The sequence below is a fragment of the Dreissena polymorpha genome, chromosome 5 (genome assembly GCF_020536995.1).
Source record: "Dreissena polymorpha isolate Duluth1 chromosome 5, UMN_Dpol_1.0, whole genome shotgun sequence".
In the NCBI taxonomy this organism is placed as follows: Eukaryota; Metazoa; Mollusca; class Bivalvia; order Myida; family Dreissenidae; genus Dreissena; species Dreissena polymorpha.
Genome location: NC_068359.1, coordinates 39265524 through 39288302, shown reverse-complemented (window position 1 = coordinate 39288302; position 22779 = coordinate 39265524). Strand labels below are relative to the sequence as shown.

Genomic DNA, 22779 nt, shown 5'->3' with positions numbered 1-22779 from the left:
TTCCTAAATACAAACATATGCATTGGAAAATGTAAAGTGAACATTATGGGACAGGGTTTTTCCAATTGAACATGTGCAAATTAGGTAAGACGATGTGCACACAAGGGGCACTGTTCAGATAAAACACCAAATGGACAAGTGAATTTAAATTTAGATTGAATGCAATATGTACACAGTTTTTTTCTGAAATCCGGGCAAAAGGGAAATCAATATCAGTCTAAAATAAACCTGAATTTGCATGTATCTAAATCCTCATAGTGTTTTCTTTGCCTGTAACTTTTTCAATTGCATTTTAGCAGACAACATTTAAATTGTGTACTAATAACTATTGGAGACATGCAAGTATAAACTAAGCAAAATTTTCAAAGCTGTGGAAGATTCAGAAGATTGATAGCACATAGATAGTAACACCATAACAATGTCAAACATGAACGGTACATGGATAGTAACACCATAACAATGTCAAACACATAGATAGTTACACCATAACAATGTCAAACACATAGATAGTAACACCATAACAATGTCAAACATGAACGGTACATGGATAGTAACACCATAACAATGTCAAACATGAACGGTACATGGATAGTAACACCATAACAATGTCAAACACATAGATAGTAACACCATAACAATGTCAAACATGAAAGGTACATACATAGATAGTAACACCATAACAATGTCAAACATGAACGGTACATACATAGATAGTAACACCATAACAATGTCAAACACATAGATAGTAACATTATAACAATGTCAAACATCAAAGGTACATACATAGATAGTAACACCATAACAATGTCAAACACAAAGATAGTAACACCATAACAATGTCAAACATGAAAGGTACATACATAGATAGTAACACCATAACAATGTCAAACATTAAAGGTACATTTATAGATAGTAACACCATAACAATGTAAAACATGAAAGGTGCATACATAGATAGTAACACCATAACAATGTCAAACATGAACGGTACATGCTTTGTGGCTCATAGATAGTAACACCATAACAATGTCAAACATGAAAGGTACATGCTTGATAGCACATAGAAAGTAACACCATAACAATGTCAAACATGAACGGTACATGCTTTGTGGCACATAGATAGTTACACCATAACAATGTCAAACATGAAAGGTACATGCTTGATAGCACATAGATAGTAACACCATAACAATGTCAAACATGACGGTACATGCTTTGTGGCTCATAGATAGTAACACCATAACAATGTCAAACATATAGCACATAGATAGTAACACCATAACAATGTCAAACATGAACGGTACATGCTTTGTGCATACCTTTATTTGCATCAAACAAAAGATTATCACACCTGAACTGTCAAATGGTCCATTAATGGTTTAGCCTTTAACCGATTATAATAGAGAAAGAAATCAAGTTTTTTTTTTGTCCCCCACCTCTACAGTGGGGGACATATTGTTTTTGCTCTGTCTGTTGGTTTGTGTGTTTGTTTGTTTGTTTATTTGAATGTTTGTTTGCCCCAACTTTAACATTTGCAAGAACTTTTGCAATGTTGAAGATAGCAACTTGATATTTGGCATGCATGTGTATCTCATGGAGCTGCACATTTTGAGTGGTGAAAGGTCAAGGTAATCCTTCAAGGTCAAAGGTCAAATATATAGCTTCAAAGCGGCGCAAAAGGGGACATAGTGTTTCTGACAAACACATATCTTGTTTTTAATTTCTTATATATAGAACATGAAATAGATGGTTGGAGTAGAAACAGGAGCCCATACATTAGATTTTGTGTTAAAAAGGAGAGGGTAATATTGGATTTACATTGTACGTGGACAAATATACAATCTTAAGGGTTTCTAGCAAGATTTTTTTTTCTTTTCAGTGTGGGGACATGTTTATTCAGCTGTACACAGAGCTGTGCAAGTACGCAATCAACATCGATAAAGGGAACTATGAGAAAGAGATGGCTGCAGGAAACCTTGAAGAAGCAAAGAGACGAAAACTTGCCCTGTCTAAAACCTGTGTGAGAATGTCATTGATGCTGAAGGAGCATGATTTCCGCATGTCCCGTTTGTGTGGGCTTACCGCATTCTCACTTGATCCAACAACTGAGAATTTGAATTTAGTGAACAAGTTGTACTGGACAATTAAGCACACTTCAGCCGTATCACGTCATAGTAAAACTGACATTGCAACCTTGTATGAGATTGATCGATTGCTTGGCAAAATGCGGCCAGAGAGTTTGAATCCTGACTACAGCTGGAAACAGTTGATTCCTTTGTGCAAACGGTACAAACATGATTGTGATCTGGAAAGGAAGGGGATCAAGGTGGAGAAACGAGAAGTGCCAGATGTCCAAATAGAACCCGAAAGTACTGTCTTACAAACTGATGGGCACAAGCAGCCAAAAGGTAAACGAAAGGATATTCAAAAAGTCCATATTGAAAAATTGCTCAGTGAAAAGCGTTTGTCACAGGAGGAGATTGAGAAATTGATTCGAGAAAGATTCCCTAGAAATACAGACCTTGATGATGCACCTGCATTAGATATGAAGGAACTGGATAAGACAATTGAATCTCTGAAAAAATCAATCTATGAAGAGACCTTATTCCGTGAATCATTAGAAAAGAACTTTTCTCCCCTTCGTGGGAGGCAGAAATCTCCAGTTGCTGCTAGTGCTCACAATAACACTGTTGGTTCAAGTTCTGCAAATCCTGACAATCATGTTAATGCTAATAAACTTCTGTATAAGCAATTGTCTGAAGGTAAATCCATGCAGCATCAGGTATTGCCGTCAACCTTGGGAACATTGTCACATCAAGTTCCATCAACCAGCTTTCAGATGACACACCAACCTCTGTCAAGTTCTGCAAACCTCGTAGGAAGCAAAACCAGAAACTTACATGGTGTTCCTACCAACCAGCTGCATGGGCATTCACCAGCTATTTTAGGAAATAATAGGAAAATCCCGTGTGCTACCGTTAGTTCTTCACAAGTGCAGTATTCAGGGCAAAGCAGCAATAGTGTACCGAAAAATGTTCAGCAAATGAAGCCTTCTGGGCATTTCAATATTTTAAGACCCGCAGAAAGCTCTCAACAAGAATGTGCCAAGATTGCTCAGCAAATAGCAGAGATGCGAGAGAAAGAGAGAAGAGAGAAACTTGAGCAAGTCAGAAACCAGGGTAAGATGGATGCAAAAGCTTTGAGCAAGGCTGTTCTGCAGGGTCATCAAGGCAATGCAATTTCCAACCTTCTTAGTCTAACTTTCCAGGGAAATAAATCAGCCAATCAGAATCAAGCAGCATCTGTATCACAACACAGCCAAAAAGCTGTTAGCAGTTCTGTAAAGCATGACCAGATTAGTAATCCCAAATATGTTTTGCCAACAGAAAAAGTCATCACCCCGTTGCAGGTTGAAAATAGATTGAATCTGGGCAAGGGAACATCTGTGAAGCCTGTTCTGTCAATGAGAGTGCCACGGTCACTCACTGAAGAACAATTCAAGCAGCTCATGCAAAAAGTGCATCAGATGACAAGGAAAATGTCCCCTACAAAGTCAAATCCATCTCTTATGTCGCAGCAAGCTTTTAATGAGGGCGCAACTGTGACATCTGCAATTCAGTCAAATGCCAATGAGAGAGACTTTCTCACTGGCTTGACGGTGAACAGTCAGGGACTTCTTGAGACTGCTGTGGCATCAGCAAGCCCAGATATTGCAATGGCTAACCTTGATACCCTGGCAACTGCAAGTCTGACACATCTAGAACAAGCCCAGTACACCCGGCAAATGAAAACAAATTTAGATAGCTCTCAAATGGAAATCTCCCAAATGAACAATCAGGGCATTGTTTCAGTCATCACATACTCACAGCCTAATCAGGTTGTGTTTTCTTTGCCACAGCAGTCTTCGGTGATGCTACCACCACCTGTTGTTCAGAGTATACCACAGCCTGTCATGCAGCAGTTTGTGACAATACCCAGTGATTCTTCAGTGTCACAGCAGCAGCCTCCTGCAGTCAACCAGTATCAGGTACCGGTGCAGACATCTGTGCAAGTCCCTTTCAAATTTCTCAGTGGTGGAAATGTGAAGCAGGTTCAGCAAAACCCTGTACTGAATACTCCTGAACTCAGTCCAGCGGTTGTGGAGCAGTTATTGGCCAGTCTCAGTAAAAGGGGCGAGCAGAAAAGCACACAGCAACCAAAGCCTTCCTGGCCTAAGGATATCCTGCCAAAAGCAGCCCCGCAGCAGCAAGTTAATTTGGGTTACAAAATTTGTACCACATCACCAACTAGTCAGTCAATATCTAAGAGTGTAGCAGATGCAACCAAGAAGATACTTCAGCTGAGGGAGATGTATGGACTAAATCCTGCATCTAATCCAATCGCAACAGATGTGAATTCATCTCCAGAAAACAGAGGAAGTGGGAGCCTTATACAAAAGCTGATGATGGAAGATGACTCTTGTGATTACAAGAACAGTAAACTAAGTTCTTTCATAGCTGGTATGCCTGCTTCCAAATCCACAGCCAGTGATGATGTGCCAGACTTACCAGACCTTGGAGCCAAGGAAGTTGCAGCTATTCTTGGACTAGAAACTGATGGGAATCAGGCAGAGCAAAATAACACCATTCCCCAGTCTACATATCTTAATGCCAACAGAAAAGCTAAGGAGAGGGAAAAGAAGGATGAGGGTAGGAAACAGAAATGTGGTCAAACCATCTTTAAGTGTGGCCAATGTGGAAAGATGTTTCCCTCAAGAGAATTAGTAGAAGAACATCAAACTTTGGAACATCAAACTTTGGATCATCAACTGAATTGCAAATTCTGCAATAAGACATTCAAAAATAAACATACCCTGCGTGGGCATGAAAGAAAAAACTGTCGATTTCTGAAAGCTGAGTCCTCCACTTTTACTGGAGTGAAATGCTTTACATGTGGAAAACTGTTTGAGTCCGTTCAGAAAATAAAGGATCATGTGAAGGAAGGCTGTATCGGATCGAATGTTAAAGTACCACTTACATTCAATCCAGGTCAATTTGAGTTTTCAATGTTGTACACATGTTCAAGATGTGCTCAGGTATTTGCTAAAGAGGAATTTGCTTCAAATCATGTTTCCTCTTGTTCTGCCGTGGTGCCTGATACAGTTCACCATGAACAAGCAACGGTTCTTGTGTTGTATAAATGTTTAATGTGTTCCAAGTTGTTTGAAGACAAAGAAAAAACTTACCGGCATGTTTCCAAACAATGCCCAAAACTTAAAGTAACTATCGGCCAACAACAAGTACAGAAGGCATTTGATGAGATTCAAATGAAAATGTTAAGTGAACAAAATGAGCGTAAACACATTTACCAGTCCGCAAGTCAAGATGATCGTGATCTTCCTAAACATACCGCAAGCACAAGTTTAGTTGGAGTAAACCATGCACAGACCAGTGATGTTGCGATAAAAAGGAAGAAATCTGCATCTAAGCACAATGATCATAAAAGTGTGGAACATAATTCAGAAAAAAATCTATCATTAAGAACTTATTGTGAAAGTGACAATAATGTTGGCAATAGTGTAGAGCATAATTCAGAGAGAAATGTATCATTAAGAACTTATTGTGAAAGTGACAATCATGTTGGCAGTAAAACATTTTTAACATCAACAGACAAGACTTCCAAAGGAAACAATGCTTTGTTAGAAAGTGCGCAAAAACAAAACTTCAATAAAGCGGTGGAAGATACTCCCTTAGAAAATAACCACTCTAAACCTGTGACTCTAATTGAAAACCGCAATAACCTGGATATAGATAAAGTGACACATACTAATGAGAATGGAGCCTACAAAGCAACAGCTAGAGACACACTTGCATCTGAGAATAGAAGCAACATGGTTAAAGCTGAAGTGACATATGTAAATGAAAAACCGGATGATATGGTAAAAGAAGTGTCCAGTTTAGATGTAAGTAGAGGCAACATGACAGCAGATGAAGGGACAAATGTTAAAAAGAAAACTGACAACGTAGAACTAAATGAAGGGACAAACAAGAACAAACCATTATATGAACCATCTGTAATAAACAATATTGTTTCAGAATCTGTTAACCATCCACTAAATGCTGAAGAAAGTAAGGTAAAAGAGGAGATTAAAAAGGCACAGAAATTAGCAAAGCAAGTTGCAGTAAGGGCAGATCATTTGCAAGAAGAAAGAAATCATTTTTTAGACAAAACAGATTCAATGCAAGAAAGAACAGAACTTTTAGGAAACAAAGAGTCATTACCTGTAAATACAGAAAACCTTCAGGAGAAACCACATTCAATTGGTAAGCTTCCTCATGGAACACTTAATGCAGGCTCAGGGTACAAAAATGATTGTATTTTGGAATACAGTGAATCAACAAAGGAACAAAGATTGTCTGCTGAAAAGCTGTACTGGCAAGAGTTCTATGCGATTGAGAAAAGAAAAGAAGAGGAAAAATCAAAGGCATTACAACAGGCAGCAAAAGAAAGAAATGCTCGTTCAATTAAACAAGCACATGTACAGGATTCATCAGCCACTTGTACAACAGAAGTTGACATGGAAAGAAAGTACGCTTTGGATCGGCAACTTCATGAAAGAGCCACTGTTTCTGACAACCAATTAGAACTTGATAAAAAGGCGTCTGTCAACTCTGATTTAGAAAAACTAAATGCCAGCAAATTAAAAAACGTTAACCAAATATTGGGTAATATGGATCGCTTCCGACAGATAAATGAATGCCAGGAAATGCAGCAAAAGAAGACAGGTGCAGAAATCAACAAGCCTGATCAAAAAGAACAAGCTTCTCCTGTTGTCTCATTTGATAAAAAAACAAATTTGCTTAACCAAAACAGTACTAAGAACAGTAAGGATTCAAAAGTGATAGTTGAAAAGAAGAGTCAAGAAATAATTCAGACCAAGGCAAAGGTTGATACTAGAGAATTGATCACAAATAGAAATAAGAAAAAACAACCCAAATGTCATCCTTCAAGGCATCTTTCAAAAGCTGCTACTAATGAGCGTTTACTTCGAAAAAGAGGATTAAGATCAAAGAGGCAAATAAAGCAAAGAAAATTCTTTGATGAAGTGGAGACAGTCTCAAAAGGTGAATCAGTAAAGCATTCAACTCCATCAAGAAGCCCTCGGAGACAAGAATTGAGCGAGTCTGAAGAGGATATTCCCAAGGGACAAGAGACGTCACTGCAGACAACAGAGCAAAGGTTGTATCTTAAAAGGCTTCAGTTTGAGTGTAAGTTGTGTGATTATACTAGTCCTCAAAGCAGAGTGAAGGTACCCGCTTACATTGGGACTCATTATATTGTACAGCATAAGATGGGATTTCGACTGAACAGACACAAGTTTGAATGCAGATTTTGTTCCTTCAATGTTCCAGACAGTAAAATGAACAAGATAAAGGTCCATCTGCATGAGAAACACAGAAATGATGTGTTTGATGCTATTTGCAAAGGTAAACTGGCTAATAATGTTGACAAGCAGACTAAACTCTCTCCAATAAAAGTGATTGACGATTTGAATGTCAGCATGACACGTTCAAGAATTAAAGCAGAAAAAGTTCAAAGAGGTATGAGAGCACTGGCTCTCAGAAAAGAATGTGCAGATAAGCTCAGGAAACTTGCAGAAGAAAGAAAGAACATATTACATTTTCTTGAAAATGAAGAAGCAAATATGGAAAGTGATCTGAATAGTTATAACATCACAAGTGCACACATTTCACCACCCCAAGTAAGTTCTAACAAGTCAACACCATTACTTTCTGATGTAAGTACTCCCTATGAATATAGTAGTCCAATAACAAAACAGCTTGCAAAAAGGTTAACCAGGAACATGGTTAAGGATATGAAGGGTAGTAAGATTTTGACCCATTACAGTCGTTTGACTTCACATGCTGACCTTTCTGAGTCAGAAATATCATTTGAGCTTGCTTCATATGGTAGGTCTCGTTCAGCCTCAGTCAGTAGCAGGTCATCAAGTATCCATGGTGGAAAATTGCGATCTTTAAGAAATGCTGGGCCGAATAAATCAGATATGTCTGAGGAAATAATGGTAACTCGTAGTGGACGAAAGATTAGGAAACTTGACATTGACCAGTTTTCAACAGAATCTTCTGGGTTTCGAAGTGATGACTCTGATTCTGAATGCAATAGAGATCCTGAAATAACAAGGTCAAGAAGATCATCAAGAAGACAACAATCATCAGAACAAAAGGACAGTAATCAGGAATCAGAAGAATCAGGTGCAGAGATAAGTGACAAACCAAAACGGAAATCATTAAAAGTAAAGCAGAGTGTTGAAAAGACAATTTTGTTTTGTTTAAATACATCTGACGATTCAGATGAAGAACCGTTACCCAGAAAAACACGATCTTCTTCTAGGAAACAATCTGATTTAGATACAAAACACACAAGTGAAATGAAGGAACTTTCTAATGCAAACCTATTTCTTGGGAATAATCATTATGATTCGGATACAGAAAGCAATGCAGCTGAAACAGATAACAATAGTTCTAAAAATAACATGAGGACGAAATCAAACAAAATTCATGAGGAGTCTGAAGAGATGGATTGTAAATCATATGACATTGTTGCAAAGACAGAATTATCTCAAGTTAACACATGTGTTCCTTCCAATGTACAAAATTCAAATAGAAAAGTTATTAAATCCATCCATTCTATTCAGGAGGAAGATGTTTTGAAAAAATATCATGACATAGAAAACTTTAGACAGGATGTTAACAGATGTGATGTTCTGAAGTTAACAAAAGATCCAGCTTATATTTCAAATCTCTCTAGTACTGCAGAAAATAAAAGAGAATTTGACACATCTGCTGCTTCCCATGACTCTGGTCCTGTTGTGCGATTGGAAAAAACAAATGATCAACATGAAGCTGTTAGACAACTTTGTGACAAGAAAGGCAAAACTGATATTTTTAAGAAATTTAATCTGACCAAATGTTCCATTAATGTTAAGAGATTGTCAAAAGAAGAAATAGATGATCAAACAAGCAAACCAAGGGCGGCTGGATACTTTTATGAGGGTTGTGATGATGTTATGATTGACAATGTGCCAACAGAAGGGAATGCCATACCTTTTGGTGAAGCTGATTTTATTATTGTGCAGGATGCTCCTGACGATGTTATTTCTAAGCTAATGCATGATGCTTGGTTAGAAATGGAAAGTAATCAAGGTGTTGTTAATTGTGAAGAAATTGTTCTGGAAGGTAGGTGTAAAGCTGAAATTGATACTGAGGAGAACTCCTCAGATAATAATGTTATCATTGTGATTGATGATGATTTTGATGAATTTCAAAGAGAGCAACATTCAGAGCAGAAAAATGCTCCTGGTCTGAATGCGTCTGATCCTGATGATAATGTGTCAAGAGAATCTACACACAGTAATTTGGTGGAAATAAGAGATCAGTTGATTGATATGACAAGCACAAGCACTGTTAAAAGAACAATAGCTGGAGAGATTGTGAAGTGTAACCATGATAATGAATCCTTGAGTAGAATTATTTTGGAGTGTGAAGAAACAACGAAAGGCAAATTGAAACATCCTCAAGAGAAAGCTGAAACATCAATGACTGAAGCAAGTGAAATTACTTCAGAAAATAAGGATATTGAAGAGAATGTGAACGATAGTGATAAATCAGAAGGAAAGCGTGTACAGAAAAGTGGCACTAGTACAGAGGTACTGCCTCGAGTGCATGAGGAGTGTAATGAAACTGATAAACCAACAGGCATATTTGAATCTCATAATAAGACAGGTTTTACATACAGTAATAGAGAAATCCAATTAGGAAAGGAAAGTAATGGAAACTCCGGAAAAGAATTTGAAATACAAACAAACTCTTCTCAGGTTGGCAATAATTTTAATGAAAATACAGATGAGATATTGAATTCTCAAGAGGAATGCTTATTGGAAGTTAAAAAGTCTGATATGAAAAACGGCATTGGAAGTGAAGTTGATGTTAATGATCCTTCTGGTGAAGACAATGTTACAGACATTTATAAGGCAGTTGAAACTAAACAAATTTACCAGGAGGAGAATGACCTGTTAAATGGAAAAACTAATTTGTCTAAAATGAACTCTTCGGAGATAATTGGTGTGCAAGACTTTGAATCTGAAAATGTTAGGTCAGTGTGCATTTTAACTGATATTGATGGTGATGCATGTAAAGAAGATGCAAACAGTTTCCAAAGACAGGATAAACAGATCATAACATTGACTGGATTTATAGATGACAGTGATAATAAAAAGTTGACTAAAGTTATAGAAGACAGTGTTGACCAAACATTGTCTGGAGTTATAGAAGACGGAGGTAACCAAACAATGACTGAGGTTATAGAAGACAGCCGTAACCAAATAATGGCTGGAGTTATAGAAGACAGTGGTGACCAAATAATGACAGGAGTTATAGAATACAGCGGTAACCAAACAATGACTGGAGTTACAGAAGACATTGGTGACCAAACATTGACTGGAGTTATAGACAACATTGGTAACCAAACAATGACTGGAGTTATAGAAGACACTGGTAACCAAACATTGACTGGAGTTGTAGAAGACAGTGATAAGCAAACAATGACTCAAGTTAAAGAAGACAGTGGTAACGAAATATTTACTGGAGTTATAGAAGACAGTGGTAACCAAACATTGACTGGAGTTATAGAAGACAGTGGTAACCAAACATTGACTGGAGTTTTAGAAGACAGTGGTATCCAAACATTGACTGGAGTTATAGAAGACAGTGGTAGCCAAACTTTGTCTGGAGTTATAGAAGACAGTGGTAACCAAACAATGATTGCAGTTATAGAAGACAGTGATAAACGAACATTGACTGGAGTTATAGAAGACAGTGGTAGACAAACATTGTCTGGGGTTATAGTTGACAGTGTAAACCAAACATGGACTGGAGTACTAGAAGACAGTGGTAACCAAACATTGACTGGAGTTTTAGAAGACAGTGGTAACCAAATATTGACTGGAGTTATAGAAGACACTGGTAACCAAACATTTACTGGAGTTATAGAAGACACTGGTAACCAAACATTTACTGGAGTTATAGAAGACACTGGTAACCAAACATTGACTCTAGTTTTTGAAGACAGTGGTAACCAAACATTGACTGGAGTTTTAGAAGACAGTGGTAACCAAACATTGACTGGAGTTTTAGAAGACCGTGGTAGCCAAACATTGACTGGAGTTTTAGAAGACAGTGGTAATCAAACATTGACTGGAGTTTTAGAAGACAGTGGTAGCCAAACATTGACTGGAGTTTTAGAAGACAGTGGTTACCAAACTTTGTCTGGAGTTATAGAAGACAGTGGTAACCAAACAATGATTGCAATTATAGAAGACAGTGATAAACAGACATTGACTGGAGTTGTAGAAGACAGTGGTAGCCAAACATTGTCTGGGGTTATAGTTGACGGTGTTAACCAAACATTGACTGGAGTTAGAGAAGACAGTGGTAACCAAACATTGACTGGAGTTATAGAAGACAGTGGTAACCAAACATTGACTAGAGTTTTAGAAGACACTGGTAGTCAAACTTTGTATGGAGTTAAAGAAGACAGTGGTAACCAAACAATGACTGCAGTTATAGAAGACAGTGATAACCGAACATTGACTGGCGTAATAGATTACAGTGGTAGCCAAACATTGTCTGGGGTTATAGATGACAGTGTTAACCAAACATTGACTGGAGTTATAGAAGACAGTGGTAACCAAACAATGACTGGAGTTTTAGAAGACCGTGGTAGCCAAACTTTGTCTGGAGTTATAGAAGAGAGTAGTAACCAAACAATGACGGCAGTTATAGAAGACAGTGATGACCAAACATTGACTGGAGTTATAGAAGACAGCGGTAGCCCAGCTTTGTCTGGAATTATAGAAGACAGTGGTAACCAAACAATCACTGCAGTTATGGATGACAGAGGTAACCAAACAATAACTGCAGTTATAGAAGAGAGTGGTAACCAAACATTTACTGGAGTTATAGACAACAGTGCTAACCAAACAATGACTGAAATTATAGAAGACAGTGGTAACCAAACTTTGTCTGGAGTTATAGAAGAGAGTAGTAACCAAACAATGACTGCAGTTATAGAAGGCAGTGATGACCAAACATTGACTGGAGTTATAGAAGACAGCGGTAGCCAAGCTTTGTCAGGAATTATAGAAGACAGTGGTAACCAAACAATCACTGCAGTTATGGATGACAGAGGTAACCAAACAATAACTGCAGTTATAGAAGAGAGTGGTAACCAAACATTTACTGGAGTTATAGATATAAGTGCTAGCCAAACAATGACTGGAGTTATAGAAGACAGTTGTAACCAAACATCGACTGGAGATAAAGAAAATAGCAGTAACAGAACATTGACTGGAGTTATAGAAGACTGCGGTAATTTTAAAGGCAGTAACAATGTTTCTCGAGAAGGAGTCTCATTAGAAAGTAGAAATATAACTGCAAGTATGCATCTTGAAACAGAGCCAAAAGAGAGTATTTCAGACATCGCTGCAACACACACTCTTGGAGAAAAGGAATTTCTGCAAAAATACAAATCTGAAGACGAAGTTGAAACTATGAATGTAGAGAGTGCATTAAAAGAACAGGAAAAAGAATCCTATTCAGCAACAGTCTTTAATATCCAGGATGAAAGCAGCTATTGTAAATCCGAGTCTGACTCAGAAATCAGTTTTATATCGGAGCCTTGTATAAATGAGCAGGTCAGTGAAGATGAAATCCTATACATAAAGGAAATGAATGAAAATGAACAAAGTGAGAAGATAGATGAATTTAAAGAGATTGACCTGTTTGATGGTATTCAAACATTCTTTAAAGAACCTGGGTCACATAAATTATTGGGACATTCAGAACCAGTAACAGTAGATGCATTAAAGCTGGAAAACAAGTTAGTTGCCTGTCAACTTGAAGCAAATGAGATTGAAGAATTTCTGGGCAACAAAGCATTAGTAGAAGAAAAAATAAATTATACAAAAATGACAGACACGTTACAGCATCATTCTAGTAATAACTTATCTATGCCTTTGCTGATGGATTCCTCAGATCGGGAAAGTGTTGCATCCAGACAATTAGAAAGTGAACTAGTTAAGTCAGAGGATGAAATAGATGTAGAGAATGGTACAGAACATACAATTAAACCAGAGACATATCAAACAGATGATCAGGGAACTCTATACATGTGTGATAAAAGTTCAGAGGCAATCTTTGAGCAATCATTTGTTGAACCAACACATGATATAACTGACATCAGTGTGTGTGATGAATTGGCAATAAACATACCAGTAAAAAGCAATGCAGCAATAATGCCTGTAGATAATAACATGGTAGAACATGTGAACAATCAAGACATGAATAATGAAGAGAGTAATGAAGATTTAAGTAGGACACCAGAGGAAAGAACATATTTAATTAAAGAAACAAGCAGAGAACAACTTGACAATTTAAATCAGGAAGAAAGAGAAAACATGATGCTTGAAGGTTATTCCATAGATGCACAGGGTCAAATTGACAGAGATGATACATGTGGTTTACATATGGATCATAATTTACAGCTGATGACAGGTCATTGTGTGAATTATTGTAATGAAAGGGAAGAGAAATTTGTACAACCAAATGCAATTGATAACAGTGTTATTGAAAAATCTACCTCTGCGAATGTTGAACTTGCCCCAAAAGCAAATTATGATTTGATTGTTGATAGTCCTGCTGAAAATACCGACATGAGTGGAAAAACTGTGAATAATGGCATTAAAGTTGACAAGCTTGTGTCTATGGCTGGAAATGCATGTTTGATTACTGATATCTCTAAAATAAGTGATAATAAAAACAAAGATGTTTTGTTTTATTCTGAGAAAATAGACACAAATATGTTGGCTCTAAGTAACAATGTGGATCATGTTGTTAGGGATTTACATCTGACGAAAGAATCAGAAATTATAACTGAACATTCCAAAACTATAAGTTGTAAAAGTAGAGAAAATACTTTAATATTGCTTGAAGCAGGTACAGGTTTAATTGATGATGACTCTAAATTTGTTCAAAGCAAATCTGAAAATATTTATGCAAAAATAATTTACCCAGATGTAGAAATTGAAAGGAGCAGTAATACCGAAAAAGTTCATGTGAGCTGTGAACAAGAAAATGATAGCCATGTGGCTGATAGCTTTAGCCAGGATTCTGTTGAGGTTACAGGTGTTATAAGTGATTTAGTAAATGAAATTAAAGAGGACAATTTGCCACTGGGTGATGATAAATCATCAATCGATGACTTTAATGCACCAATCATTGAAACAGTGATTGACCAAGAAAGATCTTGTCCTATTGAAATGAGCAGTCATACTGATTCAACCACTGAAAATGATAGATCATGTATAGACCTTCCAATCAATTTGATGAGCTCTGATTTCATATGTAATAATGAAGTTGAAAACAGTTATTGTAACCCTCAGATGGCTGAAAAAAGTTGTGAAGGTGAAAAAGATTATATTGAAACTAAAGTCAGAGATATATCAGTTGGCAAAACATTTCAACATGATGATTCGAAACAACCAGCAGACATCAGTATTCCAACCATATGTAATGAAGAAAGCAAAACAGTTGTGATGAGCCACATAGAGAATGTGAAAGTTGACTGCACAAATAATATGAATTCCATTGTTGAAGAAGCAAAAGAATCACTTGAAAGTGCAGGGAAAACTTGCAACATGCAGTCTGCAATTTCAGACATAGATCATATAAATGTCAAGAGATCTCCACGATTGAATAAACTAAAACGAAGAGATTACCGCCATCCTTTTAAGAAGAAAGTAATTGCTGCAAGTACACCAAAAGTAAACAATGATCACAACTATGATCACAAAGATAAAGGTTTTGGAAAGAAATGTCAAGATCAGCATATTAAAGAATCAAATAGTTTTGCTCTTAAAACTGCTCATTTGAATGAACAAAAAGAATTGCCAGTTAAAATAATGAGTAGCGATGAAGTTGAGAGTATACGTAACATGTGCAGCATGAAGGACGAAAGTCCAGACATGACAGCTGAAAATGTTGACATTCTTAATAGCAAAAGTCTCTTTGAAAATACTCGATTGAATTCAAAGGCAGTTGTTTTTGAATATGTTGGAAATATTACCTCTGGAAATGTCAGTTATGGATCAAGTGTGAATGTATTAAAGAAGTCTGAAATTTGTGATCTGATTCTCAAATTAAACTCAACAAAAGGAAAAAGTACAGAAAACAATCTAAAAAATTTGACTGATGTGAATAGTTTTACACAAAATACATGTGAAAGTAGTGCCCTGGATAATACACTATCAAGAGCATGTGAAGAATATAAATCTGCTCCTGAGCAGAGTGTATCAATCTTGAAGCTCTCAGACACCAACCAAAGTCAGCCTGTTAGTGAACCGTACCCTAAAAGTCATGTGAAAATGGATCGCGAGTGCCATGAAAATATCGCAGTTCAAGTTGGGGGAGCCATGATTGATTGTGGCAGTAAAACTGATGGAAATGAATCAGATTCAAAGAAAAGCAGTAATTCTTCTACAGTGGAGGATCTTCTGCCTCCAGAAATAAGACTAGAGAATGAAACAGATGAGGAGTTTTTAAAGAGAGCTGAAAAGATAAAATCAGCCCTTAAGAAAGCTGTGAAATCCTATCAGTCTGATTTTGATTTTGAAAACCAGTCAAGTGTAGAATCCAACATTCCTCCTGTAACTCCAGAGGAAGAAACTGATTTGCAGAATTTTGATGTTGCTAGCTTATATAGTAACACTTCTACCAATGTCCCTAAGAAAGCACCACTGGTTTCAAATGTTGTTACAGTTGTCTGCATGACAAAAGGTAATAAAGTAAAGACTGTAACCAGCAAAAATGTGAGAGCCATGATACCATTATCAGTTTCACAGTCCATGCCAAAGCAGCCAGTGTATCTTCAGAAATCTCAGTCCTCGGATGACATACATAGTCAGGTTGGATTATTAAATTCTGCTGCTGCTGATCCTAGACAGTCTTCGGTATCTTCTCTGGCTATGCAACTAACCTCTCATCACAGCAAAGCCAAGAGAATGCCAGTGTCAGTGCCCAGGACTGAAGTAAAATATGCCCGCAGTTTATCCTCAGAAACGGAAAATTTTAAGTCTAAATATGTGTGCAACCAACAACGCACTCAGCAGGGTGTACCAAGAACAAATGTTAAATGCAACAATTCTAGTCAGCCAAGTATCATGCAAATGGTGGTTGAGCAGTCTGCACAAGTAATGACCAGCTCCAATAGTGTTCAGGTAAACAATGGCATACCAGTCAATGCTGTAACAGGTCAGGATAGTATTGAGAAAACTGTGGTAGTGACAGAAAATCTGTCAAAAGTGAAATCTTTCAGAGAAATTCATAAAGATGAGAAGCCCTTTAAATGGGAGGCAAGTCCAATTAGAGAGTTACGTTTAAAGACAATGTCACCAGATAAGGAAGGCACAATGCAGGTAAACGATTCTCCAAAATCCATAGCAGCACCGGCAGTTGCTAGACGGAAGAGAGTGAAACAGCATGAAGAGGGTGAAGACATGCCAGCAGATTCAAAAAGAACCAGGCAAGGTAAATCTGTTGTTAACAAAAATGTTGAGGCAAATGAAAAGTCTGATGAGAATGGTCCTAATATTCTGAAATCAACAGATTCAGACATGGTCATGGAAAACAGTCAAGTTAAATCTGTTGTTAACAACAATGTTACGGCAAATAAAAAGTCTGACAATAAAGATCCAAAGATTCCAAAATCAGTAGATTCAGACAAAGTTATGGAAACCAGGCGAAGGTCATTTAGTGAATTACCTTCCAATAAAAGCGCTGCCAAAGCTTTTAAAGATAAATCTTCAGAAAATAAACCCTGTTATGAAACATTTTCACCTTCAAACAAACCGTCTGACCATGTCCATAATCAACTGAGTCAGCTATTATCAAATGCTCCACCACCACGGAAAGGATGCATAATCAGGTCTGGCTCTGGTAGAAAGCATAATAAATCAAACACTCCTACAAAAAAGAAAGAAAAAACTAGAACTGAAAACAGTTATGCTGTAGATTCAAAAACGAAGAGTGGATTAAGATGTAACGTGGATGGCACTCAAGCCTATGATAGTACACAGCCTACAATCAATAAATTAGAATTAGAAGAAAACCAGATGAATCAAGGTGCTTGTCAGCCAGAAATCAATATTGTCACGCAAAGTATTGAAGATTCAGCCACAAGTCTGTTACAAGTAAACAATTTGTCACAATGTATTGAAGATTCGTCTGAAAACCCTGCAGAAAATTTGCAAAATGAATCTTATTCTCCCATTTCTGACTCTGAAGAAAGCCAACTCGACATCATGGCTGAAGTGAAAAGGAGAGTGAAAAATAAGGTTTTAAACCTGAAGAGGAAGCTGTATATGGGTAACAACTTGGCCAACACACCTGAAGGTTTAGCTTTTCATGACATTGATGAAGGCCTTGATGAAGGCGTAGAGTCTCCAGCAAAAATGTGCAAGCTGGATGGCACTTCAGGAAGCCCCAGCAAGTCAGACTCTGAGGATAAACACAGCGAGTCATCGTACTGCAGTGATTCCTCCCAGCCTTCAGACAGTGTCAATGAGATAAGCCCGAAACCAATTCGACAGCTTATCCACGGTGGAAGGGTTTACCAAATTCAGCAAGGTTCAGTGACCGAGTTTGATATAAAACAAGGTCAGACTGACCCTGAGTCCAGTTTTATGTCCAGATTGAGTCCACATGAAGTGACCCCAGTAACAAGCCCAATGTCATCACGTACTTCCAGTCCCTCCAGAATGTATTCAGCTGTAAGTGTAAGTTCCAGGCACGTCAACACTTCACCATCTAGCCTTCAAGAGCAGCCATTACCATCCAGCCTCCAGAAACAGCCTTCACCAGGAACAAAACACATCAAACCATTCAATGCGGCAAATGCAAGTTCTGTGATTAGCCCTGTGAGGAGACGTAGTTCTACAGCAAGCTCCAAAGCTAGCAAAGGACCGAAAAGTCGGCCTGGGATTACCACCAGGTCAAAGGTTAATGAATATATTGAAACCACATTGCAGAGCATCAGACCTCGTGGCTTGAAACCAAGTCCAACCACCTGGAAACTCAACAAGAAAGTTAAAAGGAGTATATATTCACTGGAATTCAAGAAAACTCAATGAAAAACATTTGTCATTCAATCGCTAACAAACAGTTGATTTTGTGATTCAAGTGCTCAGTCATCTTTATTGAACACTTATAGTGATCAATCCAGGAGTTGATAGGACTGTGTATACCTCGGTACTTTGTATATATACCTTGTTATTTTTGTAGATGATGAACATTTATTCTTGTATTCAACCAAAGGCAGCTTCTTCACAATGTGTAAGCTTCTTTTACATAACATAATCCATTGATGATTAATTGATCTTTACAATCTATCAGTGTCAATGCAATTACATTTACATATTGATATTTTTTTTCCACAAGAATGTGCATTTTCTTCTCAAAATATGATGTGCTATTTCTCTTTATTTAATGCTGCATTTTGTAATTTTATGTATTTCAAAGCTGCTATTACAAATGGGGTACACATTTTATGGCAAAAATAACGTTCTGATTCATTTAATGTAGGTGACACAGACATATTTGAAGTAAACTTGAAGAATCAAAGAATCAAACAATTGATTAATTTGTAAATTAACACATTATTTTTCATTAATCGCCCCCTTGGTGCAAAAAGGTACCATGTGACATGGAAATTAGTCGGCACAGGGTTACTTTTTGCTCCGATGGGGCAATTTGTTGTTAAGTTCACTGATGATTTGTAATTGTAAAAGGGTAATGATTGAACATAATTCAGATTTGCACTTAAATTCATATAATAATGGATGTTACTTTTACGTAATTATGTGTAGTACAAATTTTTTTATAATTAGTATCTTTGGAATGCTGCAAAACATTTCGTTCGTGTTGTCTTAAATCTGGGTGCAATCGAAGGGAACTGGTGATTGCTTGATTTACAGTTTGTAAAAGGAAAAGTTGTTTGATAATGCTGTACAATATTATCTTTGAAATAATTGTTTGCAATATCAGGTCTGGACAATTTGAAGTCATTTCTTATGAATTATATTTCTGGCATTGACATTGTTCATTGTAAACAAGGTTTTGGTTAATTCTAAGTAACGTTTATTATGATTACTGTTTTGATATTATTGGTTTTTTAATTGTATTAGATAAAAATGGATGTTTAAAAGCAAATAGTATATTGATTATGCATTGTAACATAGAACTCAATGAAGGTTTAAACGTTTAATTGAAAATATAATAGACACACATTCACATTATATGAGGAGACTTGGTTGATCATGTTTACATAGTTTGTCATGAATTGACTCTTGTTCTGAGAAAACTGGGCATAATGCATGTGCGTAAAGTGTCGTCCCAGATTAGCCTGTGCAGTCTGCACAGGCTAATAAGGGAAGACACTTTCCGCTTTAATGGTATTTTTCGTTTAAAGGAAGTCCTTTTTAACCGAAAATCTAGTTTAAGCGGAAAGTGTCATCCCTGATTAGCCTGTGCAGACTGCACAGGCTTATCTGGGACGACACTTTACGCACATGCATTATGCCCAGTTTTCTCAGAACAAGGCTCAATTAATCATGTCACATAATATCTCCACTTGTTTCTGCCAGTCTTTGTAAACTTAATTCATGTGCCAATGTTTTGTTACGATTCATAATATCCCCATACAAAAAAGTTGTATGGTGGCTTATACTGGAAAAAGGTTGTCTAGCTGGATGTCCATCCAGCAATTGTTTAAACTTACGAATAAAATTAAGAATATCCTTCGAAGTAAAATATTTAAGAATTATTTAATTATGAGTAAAACTTTGCATAAACTTCATCTATCTACATCATTCTGTTCATGCAGAACATTCTGTTAAGGACATTATCACCAGTCGTAGGATGTATATGTTCAAACACTTGGCATATTTTTTTTGGTTCTTAGTCTATTGTTTATTCTTAAGTCTTAGAATGGGTTGGTGAATACGAGCCATGTAGTCATATAGACGACTAAAAGAGGTATTAACCCTTTCTCCCATAAAAAGCAAAGTGAAAATGGCTTTTGCAACCAGCATAAAACCAGAACAGCCTGCAAGTAACTCGCAGTCTGTTCAGGTTTTATGCTGTTTGCTGCTCATCAGTAACTGAGGGTTGCCTTTAAAACTTGAATTTATTAAGAAAGGTATTTAATTAAATGTTACTTTCTAAGGAACTACAAATGCGTCAAAATACGTATCTAAGTGGTAAAGGGTTAAACAAATTAAGTGAAACTTCATTCTTTATTGGTAGATGGATCTCTGAGAGGTTTAATGCAGTACACAAGAGCCATGCCTGTTAATATTGCTTCCATAAGGCTCTTTGGTAATGTTTATGCATAATGTTTGCTGTTGTCATATTTTGAAAACTGAGAAGCAAGGTGAAAATTCATCGGTAGATAAATTGAATGGAGGGAAGTGAATTGATCTAGAAGCACAAATCTTGCATCCATATTTTCAGAGTAATTATCCCCCGCCATAGGCGGAGGGATATTGTTTTGGTGTTGTTCGTCCGTCGGTCCGTCTTTCCGTCCGTCCGTCAGGAGCCATATCTTGGAAGTACTTTTAGCGGATTTCATCGAAACTTGGTATAAGTATATACAGTATATGGATAATAGGATGATGCACGCAAAATGGCATCGTACACCATCTGATAATAACAGAGTTATGGCCCTTTGTATCTTGAAAAAATGCTTTTTTAGTGTCAAATATAACACTTTTGTGTCCAGAAGCATATTGGCGCGGGATATCAATTCAACGAATTTGCTTGTTTCTCTTTGTTTTAAACCTGAACTAACTGTGCCATCTAACAAACCAGCAAGTGGAATGTTTTTCATGCACAGCAATGACCTTGATGTTAAAAAGCATCTGATTTGGATAACAAACTAAACTTGTTTAAGCTTAATTACTACCTGTAGTTGAGATTTAACTTTGTGTATATATTTGATTACCTTGTTGCCATATTGTTGTTTTTAAACATATGCATATTTTTGTCCCCTACCGGTTTTACCTGAGGGGACTTATGGTTTGCGCTCTGTGAGTCTTGTCTGTCACACTTTTCTGGATCCTGCGATAACTTTAAAAGATCTTTATATTTTTTTCATGAAACTTGAAACATTGATAGATAGCAATATGGACATTATGCATGTCATTTCATTTTGTTCCTACGTCAAATATTTTGGTTGCTATGGCAACAAATATTTATAAAAAAAATAATCTGACAATGGTGGAGCTGGTAGGGGACATTTATTGATTGGCAATAGTCTTTTTAAAAATATAATGGATTGTAAACCTAGATCATGATTTGAAATTGATGTTATCTTGTTTTCATGGTTGTTTGTAATACCATTTATTACACATACTTCTACTAAGCATTGTGAAACTCAATATGTTTTTGATTTTCAAGCATTTCTGGTCAACTTGTTAGGGCAAGCAATCATGGACTGTCAATTTATTTATGAAGATGTTGTACATTCATGATTGAGCTTGACTTGTTTGTTTATATATTCTCATCAGTATTGTGTCCATGTACCGGTAAATTTAAGTCCATATGACATTGCTTTTGTTTTTAATATTGAAATATTACATCACAAGTCTTTTCTACTATCTAACATAATCTTTTGTTACAACGTTATGATGTGCAACATAAATGTATATCTTGAATTGTTCTTTTGTTGTGTTTAAAGCGTAATTTCAGTAGCTCAACGGAGAACTACATGCACATAATGAGAGCTATTAGCTAGTGGTATCGGCTGCCTGGCATCATGTGTCATCAGCAATTTTGTTCAAACGCCATCTCCTAAACCCATCTAACTTATATACTTAAAAGATTGTGAAATCTGGATTAAAATATCTAAGATTTAAACTTAATGCATGTTGATATTCACATTTGACACTTGAGTACCTGCTTATCAAGTCTGTGTGAGGTGCAACAGCTCTACAGTTGAAATTTGTCGTACACAAGAAGGAACAAAAGCTTCAGTCAATACTAAATTATATCAATATATGTGATTAAATCGAGTCACAGATTTTTTAGTGTGATGTAAGATCAGTTTTGACCATATTTCTTGCAATAATTATATGCTTTGGAAATGTTTTAAGGCAATTGAATTTCGCACATTTTCATTATTTGGGGAATGCTAATTTAAAACAACGGTTTACTCTATAGCAATAACTGTTTAATATTAAAATGTACATAATCAATAGAGTTAATTGAATCAATTGAAATAAGCAGTTAAAATAAATTTTAAGATATTTTGTATACATATATACTAGAACAGAATTTTTTATGGAAAATTTGAATGATTGCATGCTTATTGTCCCCTACCGGTTTCACCGGAGGGGACTTATGGTTTGCGCTCTGTGTGTCTGTCAGTCAGTCAGTCGGTGAGTCTGTCACACTTTTCTGGATCTTGCGATAACTTGTTCTCAATATTTTTTCATGAAACTTAAAATATGGATGGATGGCAATATGGACATTATGCACGTCATTTCATTTTGTTTCTACGTCAAAAATTCTGGTTGCTATGGCAACAAATAATTTTTTATTTCTGACAATGGTGGAGCCGGTAGGGGACATATATTGCTTGGCAATAGTCTTGTTCAGAATAACATATTTA

General features: G+C 36.6%; 1 protein-coding gene across 2 annotated transcripts in view; it reads left to right on the top strand.

Annotated features, from left to right (window-relative positions):
• LOC127881244 (uncharacterized) overlaps positions 1–21823 on the top strand; it is a 52905-nt gene extending 31082 nt beyond the window's left edge. Inside the window, exons 8-9 of one of the 2 annotated variants that reach the window (XM_052428986.1) lie at positions 1880–11957; positions 12246–21823. In XM_052428986.1, the coding sequence (XP_052284946.1) occupies positions 1880–11957; positions 12246–18241 (16074 nt within the window). In that variant the 3' untranslated portion in view covers positions 18242–21823. Of the gene's footprint in view, positions 1–1879 lie in introns of both variants that reach the window. The other variant, XM_052428984.1, reaches the window with a different exon arrangement.
• The last annotated feature ends 956 nt before the right edge of the window (positions 21824–22779 follow it).